The sequence below is a fragment of the Folsomia candida genome, unplaced genomic scaffold (genome assembly GCF_002217175.1).
Source record: "Folsomia candida strain VU population unplaced genomic scaffold, ASM221717v1 Fcan01_Sc016, whole genome shotgun sequence".
Classification (NCBI taxonomy): domain Eukaryota; kingdom Metazoa; phylum Arthropoda; class Collembola; order Entomobryomorpha; family Isotomidae; genus Folsomia; species Folsomia candida.
The window spans coordinates 422,871-438,423 of NW_019091208.1; the positions used below are offsets into that span (position 1 = coordinate 422,871).

General features: G+C 37.4%; 1 protein-coding gene across 4 annotated transcripts; it reads left to right on the plus strand.

Moving 5' to 3' along the window:
* The first annotated feature begins 141 nt into the window (after positions 1–141).
* On the plus strand, positions 142–14,678 carry LOC110856443 (zinc finger protein Xfin-like). Of its 4 annotated transcripts, none has more exons than XM_035857106.1 (29): positions 142–319; positions 441–900; positions 995–1,285; positions 1,362–1,631; positions 1,712–1,846; positions 2,359–2,604; positions 2,676–2,810; positions 2,894–2,924; positions 3,669–4,059; positions 4,411–4,660; positions 5,272–5,607; positions 6,062–6,184; positions 6,262–6,283; positions 6,693–6,907; positions 7,436–7,756; positions 8,256–8,390; positions 8,487–8,490; positions 9,072–9,468; positions 10,005–10,245; positions 11,028–11,258; positions 11,408–11,545; positions 11,653–11,787; positions 11,858–11,879; positions 11,972–12,353; positions 12,437–12,779; positions 13,012–13,152; positions 13,211–13,232; positions 13,713–14,040; positions 14,446–14,678. In XM_035857106.1, exons 2-28 carry the CDS (start codon positions 444–446, stop codon positions 13,990–13,992), a joined length of 5,694 nt encoding a protein of 1,897 aa, XP_035712999.1. In that variant the 5' UTR covers positions 142–319; positions 441–443; the 3' UTR covers positions 13,993–14,040; positions 14,446–14,678. The 4 variants fall into 4 exon arrangements, with proteins under 4 accessions (XP_035712999.1, XP_035712998.1, XP_035713000.1 ...); XM_035857105.1 differs by having other exon boundaries at positions 143–319; positions 11,641–11,787; XM_035857107.1 differs by having other exon boundaries at positions 143–319; positions 2,440–2,604; positions 11,641–11,787.
* The last annotated feature ends 875 nt before the right edge of the window (positions 14,679–15,553 follow it).

Sequence of the window (15,553 nt, forward strand, 5' to 3'; positions counted from 1 at the left end):
CCAAAAACGATGATTACCACTGTAATGTTCGTATTTATTTATGCATAAACCTGGCCAAATTCGAGTGTGCTGAATTTTTCATGAAAATGCAAACCATGATTGATGAAAACTCGACATTGTTCCATCTCGAGAGCGGCAATCACTCGGCTAAAAAAAACCGACCAGACCCACACAGCTGACAAAACCAAAACTCTGCTAAATTATATTTGAGTTAAACTTTCTTCCATAAATCTAAATACACAATATTTAGTCAGTTAAATAATTAAATCTTCACGATCGTCACGTCATAAATCGTGCGTACATACATTTGTAAATAAGGGTAATTTACGTGAATTTATAAATTTTAGAAGTGCATACATTTCAATTTCACTGTGAAGTTTTCACATTAAATAAAGCAAAAAAGAGTGTTAACAAAACCTGTAAATGTTTTTTTTACACAGAAAATGTCGAAGGAACACAGTTTCCCTAATTTTACAAAAAAGGGGACGGGACACATTTTGCAAGACTTACTTTCCTCCACGGTCCTTCTCCAGAGGTCAAATTTTGTCCCCCCAACGCAACCCGGGGACGATTACAACTTTCCCCAGGGGGATCACTCATCCCCAGAAGTAACGTCCTCCTGCTCGATCTGCGCTGAATCTGGAACAAATCTGCGCGCTCTCACCGTCCAGGAAATGGAAATCCTTGCCAAATTCGTCCCAAATCAGGAGCAAATTTCTCTCATTTTACAAACGGAAAATCATCCTGCAATTTTGTGTTGCAAAATTTGTGCTTCTGCAACCCTCTTTTTGGCCAAGAGGACTACGGAAATCGAAAATATTACCATTTCTCTCCGTGCCGTCATTTCCAGGGGGAATGGAATCATCTTCAATAAAGGGCGAAATGAAGCAAAAATCAATGGTAACTAATACTCTACTCGAAATTATAATAGTGTCGCTTGAAATTTTAAATTTTAAACTGCAATTAATTATGTATTCGTTTATTATCTTCCCAGAATTAAGCACGTGTTCGATCTGCTCCGAATCTGGGACAAATCAGCGTCCTCTCGCCGTGCAACAAATGGAAATTCTTGCCAAATTCGTCCTAAATCAGGAGCAAATTTCTCTCATTTTACAAACTGACGATCATCTGCCAATTTTTTGTTGCAAAATTTGCTCCTCCGCGATCCTCTCGTTGGCCAAGTTGACCACGCAGATTGAAAATATTACAATTTCTCTCCGTGCAATAATCTCCAGAAGGAACGGACCGTTCAATAAAGTGCGAAATGAATCTGCCGAAATTAGTGGTAAATAAATAAAAATCTACTTTAATTATTACTAAATTGCAATTAAAGTACGAATTTATATTACAAATTAATCCAGAATCTGCCCACCAAGTCGACAATGATGACAGCCACCAATTAACCGGGGAGGAAGAATTCTCCGTCAAAGTCGAGCCCACGTACGGCGACGAAATCACGCCTGATCCTCCAAAAAGTGACCACTCTGACGTTGACGTTGCAAATTCCCACGTGCCAAAATACGTGTGCAAAATTTGTCGCCCCAACGCTGCATTTTCCTGCTATCACACCTACAAGCGCCACATGAAGAATAAGAACATTCATCCCGACGTTTCCGAGGCTAATATTGCAGGTGGTTAATTATAAATAATTATCTTAACTACATAACTCACTTGAATTTACATATTTATTCATTCATTTATGATTATTTAGACTATCAACCTCATTTGGAATCAAGGAAATTTGTGTGCAAAATATGTAAAAGAAAATTCCTCAAAAAGTCCCACCTCGAGCGCCACATGAGGAGCAAGAATACTCATCCCGACGTTTCCGACCCTGCTTTTTCCCGTGAGATGTTTTTTTATCATATTTTATTTTTTTTAAGCAGTTAACCTCTTATAAGTACACAAATTTGTGTAGTATTTTATTTTCCGTTGAGGAAGAAATACACAAATGTGTGTATTGCATAAATTACTATCCATGACACAAAAATTTCTCTAAAAGGAGAATATTTCTTCGGTATTTTGTGGGAAACTCTAATGGTGAAAAGAGGATTTTATTGGGTATTTTTCTCCCCAAATTTTGGAATTTCCCTATACCGACAAATGTTAAAAAGTGGATTTTTCTTGTTTTCTCTAAAAAAAAACTCGAATATTGGAAACTACTGTTCAGCCGATATTAATAGCCTGAAAAAAATCTGAGAGGTTTCCTGGCAGATATATCATAATATTTTCAAAACACCAAATAATCTCTCAGAATAATTTCCAAGGAATTGAGACTATTAATACTGGCTGAACAGTGGTGGAAAATTTTAATTGGTTGCTATCACGACGCCCAACAATTAACCCAATATTTTGAAGTGGAGCAAGAATTCTCCGTGAAAGTCGAGCTAACCAATGATGACGGTGACGAAATCACGTCTGATCCTCCGTACCATCCAGAAAGTGACGATTACCACTCTGACGTTGACGTTGCAAATTCCAATGTGCCAAAATATGTGTGCAAAATTTGTCACCCCAACGCCACATTTCCCAGATGGGACACCTACAAGCGCCACATGAAGAACAAGAAGATTCATCCCGACGTTTCCGAGGCTGATATTGCAGGTACTAAATTACAAATAATTATCTTAACTCATTTGAATTTACATATTTATTATTCATTTATAATTATTTAGCCTATCAACCTCATTTGGAATCAAGGAAATTTGCGTGCAAAATATGTAACAAGAAATTCCTCAAGAATGCCCACCTCCTACGACACTTGACCAGTAAGACGATTCATCCAGACGTTTCTGATGCGGATTTTGCTGGTGAGATTTTATTCACATAATAAATCGCAGTTTTCAAAAATAAACATAAAAGCTAAAATATAAATTTTATTCATTTTTCACAGCCGCATTTAAGACAACAATAGAGCGAAAACGGTGAGTATAAATTTTCAAATAGGGGATGTTCATGCATTACGTCGTGAAAAAGGTGTTATCTAATAAGATTCGAACCGTTCCGGTCGCCTCATATCTTACTCGTGTTCAGCTTAGGGACCGTCCATAAATTTCGTAATGCAAAAATCACGATTTTCTAGACCCCCCTTTGTGTAAGATAGGCGTCACGATATAATTGGAACCTAAGACCCCCCGCTCTTGCATTACGTAATTTATGAACGGTCCCTTATCATGATTACGAGTGGGTTAGTGGTAATAATAAAATCAGCGTTTTTTGTCCCGTAATTTATGGAGGTTCCATTTACTAAATAGTTGTTATTTTTTTTAGAATTAAATCTTCTTAAATATTCGATTTTCTTAATACACCATGATTTGATTTCCACAATATTTAATTCATACAATTCTTCAAATTCAATTCAATTCTACAATTCACACATAATTTTTTTCGCATTGAAACTCTTTAAATCAAAGGTATCCAATTAGCAAAGTTGGTTATCAAGTTTGACATTTTTTTCTAGACCCGTGACCGTCACCCCAAAATTTCCGTGTCCAAAATGTGACATTTCTTATATGGACGTCCCACTTTCTGTTTTTTTTTAATTTTTGAAGAGTTTGAATTTCATTTTCTTAAATACTTGATTTCACAAACTTCCCATTTAGTTGCCAAGTTGCTTAAAAACATTGAAACTGTTCATCTATTTATTTTAAAATTTTCATTTTTTCTAGACCCGTCGTCCCCCGAAAACGGAAGCCGTTTCCGTGTCCAAAATGTGACAAGAGTTTCAACTCGAGCGGAGGCTTACTACATCACACTCGCCTCTCTCACGAATGGCTCCGTTTTCAACGCAAGTGCACCTTTTGCACCAAAGTCTTTATAAACTCGACCTCATTGCAAAGGCACATGCACACCCGGCACAATGTTCCAATTCCAGAAGAAGAAACCCGGCATTTTTGCGCAATCTGTGCAAAAACCTTGAGCAGCTTGACGAGCAAGCAGTGTCACGTGGAAAAGGTCCATTTTCCCGACAAGACGTCCTGTCCGTACGGATGCGAAGTTAAGATTGACTCGGAGGCTGACTGGGTGACACATTTGGAGGGGTGCGATTCAGAAAAAATGGTAAATCCTAATTTTTGGAAAAGCGAGGGTAGGTTCCCGGTTTTTTGGGGTTTTGCGAGGGTTTTAGGGTAGACAATACCCACGTGTTTAATTTTTTTGTGACCCAACAAGATCGGATCGGATATTTTTTATGACCCAACAAAGTCTGATTGGATCAGATTTTTTTTAATGACTCGACCAAATCGGATTGGATCGGATTAAAAAAAACGACTAAAAAGTTTAATCAAAAAGTCGAATTATTTTAAGATCCGACAAATGAAGTTGGATTAAAAAAACATGGATCCGACTCCACTCCTAATTAATTCTGTACCCGAAAAGTGATTTTTTTATTGCCTGATTTTCTCTTTTTAGAATGCAGAATCTGAATCCGTTTGCAAATATTGTCCAGCCGTGTTTCGCAACCTCCTTTTGCAGATCGAACACCGTCTCCGCGTCCATCCGGCAAACTCGTTATCGTGTTCCACGTGTGGGCAGAGATTTACCCTGCAATCCGCCCTCACCGATCATCCTTGCACAAAAACAGCCACCACGTCGCAGAATTCGGGGCCCGACGTCGTTGACCCTGGAGCAAAATATGTTGCGGGTACTATCATCGTTTCCGGTGAGTTTTTTGAAAAAATTTCTTGAAATCCCCAGAAAATATGCAAGTAGGTATACTGTACCTACATACATACTTTCTATACCTGGTATAGCTGTTCAAAAATTCAGTTTTCATTCAAAAGTCAGTCACCCCACTTTCTGCTTGAAGATTTTCATTCCCATTCAGTCATTTTTCTTCAAATTCATTTCACTTCATCAGACTCGATGTAGTAAGCATTTGTAGTGTGAAAAATGAAAAAAATCCCATCATTCATAGTCATTCGTCTGAAACGACGAAATCCTTCATTCAAATGATAAAGAAATTAATTTTCATTCAGTATCATAATCGGTCAAATGAATGAGATATGATTACAAGTTGGCAAAAAACTTTGAAACTTGGTTAAAAAATATTGGGCTTGCAAAATTTTTTTGCGAATTTTTCAAAGTTGTATTTAAAATCCTGACATATGTATTTACTAGCTGGTTAGTCAAATTGCGAACTACTTTTTCAAACTCACATGCGAATTTGATGATGAATGCAACATGTGCTGATTACCCCCAATACATAATTTGCATAATATAATTTACATAATTGATGCCAATTACATCACCCAAATTCTGTCGTTAATGTAGAATTTATCCAACAAGTCGTGCCTGACGAGGGGTCTTCTCCCCCCAATATTTGCAACAATGTGGACCTCCATCAATTACCCGAAGAGGAGGAAGAATTAAAAATCGAGCAAATTTACGAAAATGACGACTCTGACCAAATCACGTCTGATCCCCTCTACGATCCAGAAAGGGGGCAAAGTGACTACGAATCAGACGTTGACGTTGCAAATTCCCACGTGCCAAAATACTTGTGCAAAATTTGCCAACCCAACGTCACATTTACCAGTTTTGACGCCTACAAGCGCCACATGAAGAATACAAATATTCATCCCGACGTTTCCGATGCGGACATAACCGGTGAGTTTTATTATGTCAGTTTCGCAATTTTGCGAAATTCGAGTCGTGACGTAAATATTAGGGACGATCCATAAATTATGGCACACGAGAGGGGGTTTAGTAATTCGCGATTTTTAGGTGACATAATTTATGGATCTTTCCTTAAATGAAAATATATGCACTGAAATGGGAGGAGAATTTAAATTTCGCATGAGTTTGCGAAAAATAGTTTATCAAGTAAATATGTATGTAAATGCTATTTTGCTTGCATCTTTCGCAAAACCCAATTAAATATGTAAATATGAATGGTTCTCGCATCGCAATTCTTAGCAAACATTGCAAATTTGCCAAGATATCAATATGCATATGTTTTGCGAAGTGACGTTTACTGCAAAAAACGTAGACGACCTTCAATAATAATTACCCCAATGTGTACAAAAATCATTTAAATTGACATATAAATTTTTGTATTTAGACTTTCAAACAAGGAAATTTGCCTGCAAGATATGTAAAAGAAAATTCGCAAAAAACTCTAACCTCTTACGACATTTGACCAACAAGAAAATTCATCCCGACATTTCTGATGCGGATTTTGCGGGTGAGATTTATTTATAAAACAAAATCGAAAAGCTAAAATATTTACAAAATTTGTACAAAATAAATTTCTTTCCACAGCCGCATTTAGAACGACAAAGCGGTGAGTAGTTGCTTCTTAATGTTCATATTTTCTATTTTTTCTTGCGTATTTTGAAAATGCTGTTTTCAAATGTGGTAAATCACTTAAATTTACGTCATCTGAGAAAATTCCAAGCTTACAAAGCTTGTAAAATATTCAGGCGTCTTAAAAGCAAATCGTTCAATCTAAAAAATCAGGGTATTTCGAGTACAAAATCCAAACCAGATTTTTTAGAGTACTTACTATAATCCTACAGTTCTGTGCAAATTTTCTACCAATAATTTAATTTTAAGTTCAATTTAAACTATAGTTATTCAAGTTTAGCTTAATTTATTTTAACTTATTATTATCTACTTTAATTAATGCCTGAATTTATAAGAGTGCACCACCCGTTTCGAATTAAGAAATTCATAATCAATTTCTTTTGCAGAGTGGTCCCTCCTCCAAAACCTGTTTTTGAACCTGCCCATCTCTGTCCAAAATGTGGGCAAAGATTTACCCTCCAGTCCGTCCTTTCTCGGCACCTTTGTTCCGCCAAAACCGGCACAAATTCAGGACCCGAATTTGAATCAGACTTCACGGTCCAACCGGACGTCACGTTGAATGGCCACGTGAGGAACGAGAATATTAACGCCGATATTTCCGGTTAGTATTTTTGGGAATAATTATCGGACGCATGACAATGTGTTATTTCGCATCGCAAAAACATCAACTTGACAAGATTATAAAATTTGTGTCTTTTGCCAAATTTGACTTCGCAAATCTACTAAAACCACCTGTTTTGATGTTATTTCTATGGATTTCTGTAATTTCTCTTGCTTTTCATGCTTGGTGAGGATGAATTTGCGGAACAATTTTGCGAGATATTTAAGAACATGGGTAAATTTTTGAAATAAATGTGCAAACGTTGTGCAAAATCTCAATCTCACCAAATTTCGCAAGTTACATGTGCTGCTATTCTATGTCCAATTTGCGTGATATGATTGACGTTAGTACCCTCAATATACATAAGTATTAATTACGAGTTCGCAAAAAAATCTAGGGTTGCAAATTCATTCGCAAACTTGCCAGATCGCCAACATTGGATGAATATACACACACTCTCGCTGATTTGCATAATGTACATAATTCATTCAAGTTATGTAATATATGCAAATTCTGTCTCTAATGCAGAATTATCCAGCCACGCCGCGCCTGACGAGGGGTCTCCTCCTCTTTCCGACCAGATTTCCAACAATGACGCTGACCAACAATTAATTGAAGAATTTTCCGTAAAAGTCTACCCAATTTCCGACGATCCGGCTGATCCTCTAAAAATTTCAGAAAGTGAGGATGACGACGTTGCCCCCGTGGCCAATCCAGGGGTCCCTGCTGAACCAAAATATGTTTGCAAAATATGCCAACCCAACGTCGCATTTGACAGGCATCGCAACTATAAGCGCCACATGACCAACAAGAATATTCATCCCGACATTTCCAGTGCTGATATTGCCCGTAAGTTTTGTTTAGCTTAACAAGAATAAACGCGATGTAGCAAAAGGGTGAAGCGACATGATCACGTGCATCGAATCCATGTCGATTTTTTTCAAATCCCCGCTAAAACTATGTCAAAACAAAAAATTCGACACGTTTGACTGTTGGCGCCGTGACCATGTTATCTACAACGTCCATCTTGGACATCAGGCGTACTTCAAAAATTAGAAACATGTTCCGCAAAAAGATTCCAATCCGTTCTAAACTTATACAGACGGACGGACAGACAAGACATTTCCATAAAGGGATTTCGCTTCGCTTCACCCCTTAATAATTAGGAGGGGCGTCCATAAATTACGTACCGCAAAAATTCCAATTTTCCAGACATCTGTAGCGTAGTAGACACGATATCATGGAAGCCTTAGATAGACCCTCTCGCGTTACGTAATTTATGAACGCCCCTTTGACCATTAAAAAATTCAAGTTTCGTTATTTATTCCTTTCTTTCTTACTTCTTTAGGCTTTCATCCTCATTTAGAATTGAAGCAATATGCGTGCCAATTATGTCCTAAGAAATTCGCCGGGCATTGTCACCTCCTCCGACACTTGAGCAGCACGACAATCCATCCCGACATTTCTGATGCGGATTTTGCGGGTGAGATTAATGAAAAAAAAACATGCTGAAAAAAATACTCACCTAATACTAAATATGCAAATTTCTTTCTATTTACAACGGCATTTGAAAGGACAGAGCGGTGAGGATAAATATCCAAAAATTTCCTAAAAGTTTCTTTTTCGAGTGGGATGTTTTTTGTGCTTCCCGCAAATTGGGGAAAACAATTAATATTTAATTCCCAGCTAATACTTTTTCACATTGAAAGTTAACCTATTTTTTTGAAATTTAAGGTAATTTCGAATTAACAAAATGCGTTAGGGGTCGTTCATAAATTATGTAACGTGATAGGGAGAAGAGGGTTTAAAGCTCCAATGATATCTCTACATGCTCAAAAAAATTAGTTTTCATTCAAAATTCATTTCTGACAAAAGATTTTCATTCATATTCAGTCATTTTGGTTTAAATTCATAGGACTTCATTTCCTACTTCGCTCCATGTATTAAGCATACGGTGAAGAATGAGATGAGCAAAAAACCCTTTCATTCATCATTTTCATTAAATGACTTGAATTCTATTTTTATTCACTACCATCATAATCAGTCAAATGAATGAAAGTGAACAGGTATATATGATCGTGCCTATGTGTCACATGTTACTACTACAAAATGGCGTTACAGTTTTGCGTTACATAATTTATGAATGCCCCCAAATTTTCCACAGGCTCCTCTCTCTGCACGAGAAGCCACTCCCATGTCCCAAATGCGACCAGAGTTTCCCCTCGTACTTGACTTTTCGCCAACATTTTTTTCGCTCTCACGAATGGCTCCCTTACCGCCGGAAGTGTACCCTTTGTCCGAAAGTCTTCTCCAAATTGACCTTATTGCAAGGGCACATGTTCGCCCGGCACAATATTCCAATCCCGGCAGGCGCACGGCAAGAAGCGCGTCACTCGTGTCCCATGTGTGCAAAAACTTTCTCCGGTCTGACAACCAAGCAGCGCCACGTGGAACTCGTCCACCTGCCCGACAAGACGTCCTGTCCATACGGATGCGAAACCAAGATTGACTCGGAGGCTGACTGGGTGACGCATTTGGAGCGGTGCGACTCTCCAAAAATGGTAAAAAGCTGAAATTGTTGAATATTTAATGCTGAGTTAATTCGGGGGGAGGGTCACTTTTTCTGGTTTATCCGGACCGAATCCGAATTATTTCCCGGTAGAAAAGTTTCGATTCGCAATATTTACTTGTAATATTTCATTATCGAATCGGAATTTTCCCGTAAAAAATATCTATTAGTACGGAATCGAAACATTAACGAGGAAAAATATCGATTCGTACTGAATCCTAATATTTCACCTGAAAAAATATCGATTCGCACCGAATCGCAATATTCCCGTTCAAAAAATATCGATTTGCACCGAATCGCAATATTCCCGTTCAAAAAATTTCAACTCGACCAATTTCGACTAAATCGAACCGAAGTCGAATTTTTTTTTGTTGGAAAAATTTTACCTTCATACATAACTTAATTCGATTGTTTTTAATTATTTAAAAACCCCAACCGAATCATACTTTCTCCCCAATTCGATTAACCCACTAACTTCCACCGGAGGCAGCATTTTTATCCGCTAATTCGCTTTAATTTTGTTATTAGAGTGCCGAATCGGAATGCGCTTGCAAATATTGTCCTGCCATGTTCCGCAACCTCCTCTTGGAGATGGAACATCGCCTTCGCGTCCATCCCGAAAATACGCGCCCTTGCCTTTCCTGCGGGAAGAGGTTTATCCACCACACTGTTCTCCATAATCACCGTTGTTCCAAAAATGGTCCGGTTCCAAAGTCTGGACTTGGGGTCACTCCTGATTCAAAAGATGGCGCTGCCTCTCAGGTTTCAGGTACACATTTTTACCTATTTACTAAGGGAAATTAGAATAATGCACAGTGTGATTTAAATGTCATGCTACATACAATGGAAAATTCGTAAATTTCAATAAACAACCGAAATTTTGTCTCTGAAAAAATCAACATTTTGAGGCTTTTGTCATCAGTACTGCGGCAGTAGCGCAGTAAACTAAGGCAGTACTACTGCCTTAGTTTTGATATTAATTAACAAAAATCTTGAAACTATATAAGTAAGATTTAGAGGATGTTTCTTTTGCAAAATTTTCCAGGTTACGTTAGAAATTTTTTCAACGGGAAAAATTCGAAAATCTCCATTAGTTACTGAAATTTTTCCTCTGAAATTCAATATTTTAAGAATTTTGTCATCAGTGTTCCATAAGTTTTGAACCCAAAAAATACTAAAAATCTCAATCCCAAATCCGTAACTGATGGAAATTTACGAATTTTTCCCACTAAAAAATTTTCAACTGATGGAAATTTACGAATTTTTCCCACTAAAAAATTTTCAACTGATGGAAATTTACGAATTTTTCCCACTAAAAAATTTTCCATTGTAACCTCACATTTAAACCACCCTGTATATTGAGGTGTACATACATATTCAATATATAAATAAATATTTCAAATTCCTTAATTTCCAAATTCACATTGCAAAAATCAATTGTCTCGCGCACATGCGTGAACGAGTACCCTCAATAATTTAATTACAGATTAGTTGAGAAAGTGTTTATTTATTAAAACTGCCCTTAATTAAAATAAATATGCCTTAATGTAGGATCTTTCCACAAAATCGAGCCGATCGACGACCCCGAAGAAACCACGTCGGACCCTCTCTACCATCCAGAAAGTGACGATGACGACGCCAACAGTGAGCCCCATGCAGGGTCAAAAAAATACAGATTTACGTGCAAAATGTGTAAAAGGAAATTCACCAAAAATGATCACCTCATACGCCACATGAAGAATAAGAATATTCATCCCGACATTTCAGCCGCTGATGTTTCCGGTGAGTAGTATTTTATCGTTAATTAACTAAAATCAGGGTTTGCCATCCCGAGGTTTTGTGGGTTTTTGGGGTATCAAATCTCCGAAAAAACCCTAATGCTCATTGTAATGTATAAACCATTCAAATTTATTGACCCCTTCCTTCTTTAGACCGTCAACCTCACTTATCATCATCGGCGAAATTTGTGTGCAAAATATGTAACAAAGAATTCGCAAAAAACTGCCATCTCCTCCGACATTTGAGAAACAAAAGAATACATCCCGACCTTTCTGAGGCTGACATTTCAGGTGAATTTTATTTATTTAGTACACAAATCATTAAAAAACGTATCTAGATAATTTATAATTAATACCCAAAATAATAATTATACTTTATAAATTAGTCGAATTTACAGTGGTTCCGCCTCCTTTAGCTTCGAAAAAATTTGCGTGCAAAATATGTGGCACGAAATTCACCAAGAATCAGCAACTCCTCCGACACTTGAGGAACAAGAAGATACATCCTGACATTTCCGATGCGGATTTTCTCGGTAAGATTAGTTACAGAACATGTTTAGTTAAATTCTAATTTAATTTAAATAATTCTAATTAATTTCTCAGCTGCATCAACCGGAGGAGATCGGTAAGTCTAAATCCGAGTCGGATTGGAATCTCTAAATATTTTTTTAAATCCAAGGTTTCGAATTAACAAAATATATTATTTCCTTTTTACAGGTCCGTGCCTCAACCTCAGAAATTATTTCCATGTCCAAATTGTGACAAGCGTTACTTCTCCAGCAGGGATTTAGACCATCACAAACGCCACGCGCACGAATGGGTCCCTTTCCGCCGGAAGTGTACCCTTTGCCCGGTAACCTTCACGAAGTTGATCCTATTGCAGAGACACATGCAGAAATGTCACGATGTTCCAATCCCGCGGCAAGAAAATTCCTGTACCATATGTTCCAAAACCTTTGTCAAGTCAGAATCCAAGAATAGTCACGTTGAGCTGGTCCATTCTCCGGACAAGACGTCCTGTCCGTACGGATGTGAAGTCAAGATTGACTCGGAGGATGAATGGGTGACACATTTGGAGGGGTGTGATTCCCCAAAAATGGTAAAAAAATCGATAATTAATGTTCTCTTGTAGGCGGGTTTTGAATTCGGAATTGTACTTTTTATTCGCGATTTTTTTATTAGAGTGCAGAATCGGAGTGCGTTTGCAAATATTGTCCCGCCGTGTTCCGCAACATCCTCCTGCAGATCGAACATCGCTTCCGCATCCATCCCGCAAACACGTACTCTTGTCCCACTTGTACGCAAAGATTTACCTGTAAAGCTGTCCTCAATCAGCATCATTGCACCTTAATTGGAAACATTGGCAGCACAGCAAACATCGGAAACGTTCCAAAAAATTCCGAAAAACAAAAATTCCTTTGCACCATCTGCCAACCGAACGTCTCCTTTAACACGTCGGGGGCCCACGTGCGTCACATGAGGGACAAGAATATTCACCCGGACAGTGCAGATGCGCATGTTTCCCGTGAGTGTAATTTATTCAACAATTTTATTTATGTACGACAAAACGTTTGCACATTAGGAAAAATAGTTCGCAAAGAATTTAGCCTGCTGTGTAGATTCATTTTGCATTTATTCGAAGTATATTGCGAATTTGTTATGAATATGCTCATTAATTTATACTCACAGTTTAATTTAGCACGTGTCAAATTGTACTAATTAATACATAAGGATAATGTCTTATTCATATTTTTTAGAGGTCAAACCGCGTTTAAAATCAAGAAAATTTCCGTGCAAAAAATGTGGCATAAAGTTCTCGCGGAGTAATCATCTCGTCCGGCACATGATGAATAAAAATTTACATCCCGATGTTGTTTCCCCGGGTAGCAAGATTTCCGGTGAGTTTCAAATATCATTAACAAAGATAAGAAAATAATCTTAAATTGTGTTCCCCAGCCGGATCTACGAGGGAGACGGGGTGAGTGGATATATTTAAATTTCCATACGTACTGAATAAAAATCTGAAAGGTTTACTGGCAGAATGACTACAAATTTTGAAATATATTTTTATTTCAAATACATTTTCTGTTTTCGTTAAAAAAAATACGCACAAAATTCTGAGACGGATTTTATGCATGTACATATTCATTCATGACACTAAAAAATAATGTTAAGGTTCCCATGGATGACGCGTTAGCGCGTAATCTCACTCTACCCCTATCCAATGTCTTCATATGCAATTTCTAAAATGAGTTTTGAGATAAATGCAACTTTTGATAGCTTAATCTGAATCTAATTTTTGATACTTGAAACAAGTCGATTTGAAACATTAAAAAATTTGTTTCCCAATTTTTCACAATAAATTTCCTCGAATTTTTAATTTATGTTGTTCTCTAAAATTTTACTGGCCACAGTTTTTGAAATTTGTTTGTGTAAATAAAAAATGTGTTGTTTACAGATGCGACCAGAAAGCAAGAATCCCGCGCTCCCTTCCTGGCGGGACTAAACGGAAATGCACCCGTTGCCCGAGGCAGTTTGCGCACGTGACCTTATTGCAGAAGCACATGCAGCAATGGCACAACCTTTCCATGCCGAACAACTTATCCAGGCCGCGTTACCCTTGTGAAGTGTGTGCAAAAACATTCGCCAAAAAGGCGCACCTCCTCCTTCACGTCGAGTTGGTCCACTTTTCCGACAAGACGTCTTGTCCGTACGGATGTGAAGTAAAGATTGACTAGGTGGCTGCCTGGGTGACGCACTTGGAGGGGTGCGACTCGCCAAAAATGGTAATATTTCGAAATTACAAAAATCTCTATATACACTCTTAAATATAGTGTTACCTTTTTGAATAGCCAGAATTCAATATGTAGAAAGTTGGTATTTAGTTAATTAGTATAAATACTTACCTACAAGGGAACCTTAAGTCACACCTCGATTTCCTTCCAAATAGCCTTAATCGATACATAATTTAGTGAAACTCAAACTTGATACAAATATTTGCCAAGGTTTTATGCAAATTGCAGAAATCTGCAAATTTTCCAACGAACAAAGCTTACTCCTGAGTTGTGATAGTATTTACATATTTAGAATTTAGCGAGGATTTGTGTACTTTTGAAAATTGTAACCCTAGGTTTAAGACTGTATAAAAACTGTATCTGATTTTTTGTTGTACATATTTTTATGGAATTCAGACTCGACCTGCGCTTGCCAATTTTGCCACGCCGTGTTCCGCAACACTTTCCTACAGATGGAACACCACCTGCGCCAACATCCCGACCAGGCTTTCTTGTGTCCCATTTGTAAGGAAGGATTCACCCGCCAATCGGCCCTTCAGACTCATGTGAACAATTGTAAAATCAGAAATTGTGATTCGCTAAATAATTGAAAAATAAATATGAAAATGCAGTGATACGAGTTCCAAGTCCGAGTGTAGAACGAGTAAACTAGAGGTGAGCTGGATCGTCATTTTTTGAGATCCAATCCGTCCAAATCCATTTCACCCAAAAAAATTCAGATCCAATCCATCCAAATCCAATTCACCCAAAATTTTTTAGATCCAATCCATCCAAATCCATTTGGCCCAAAAAATTTCAGATCCAATCCATCCAAATCCATTTGGCCCAAAAAATTTCAGATCCAATCCATCCAAATCCATTTGGTCCCAAAAATTTAGGATCCAATTCATCCAAATCCAGTTGGATCGGATCAGGGCATGGATTATCCAAACAAATATATATATATTATATATATTTATTATATGTATTTATATATATATATATAGTATATATAGTATATATATATATATATATTATATATACTCATAGTTAGTGTTCGGGATAAATCTGATTGGACGGTATATTTGTCATTGTGTGTACCATGCAGTAAAAGTATGGCCCAGTTACTGTATCGCAGTGTTAAAAAGTACCCTTCCTGATATTCTTTATGGTGACGAAATTTATCCAATCGGACCAAATCCAATCCTCTCAGATCCTATTCATCCAAATCCATTTCACCCAAAAAATTTCAGATCCGATCCATCCAAATCCAGTTGGATTGGATCGGGCCATGCATTATCCAAAAAAATGGATATCCAGCTCACCTCTAGAGTAAACTACTATTTTATTCACGTGTAAATGCAGTTAACAATAACTGGTTTGCAAATCATGACACAAAATGCTATAACTACCTATATAAGAAGCATAATAATCATAGCATCTGTTACACGTCAGCTTACGAATGAAAATGGTGTTTATTGTAAGAGATGGTAGTATCCAGGCTGATAATAAAAATCATAAAACT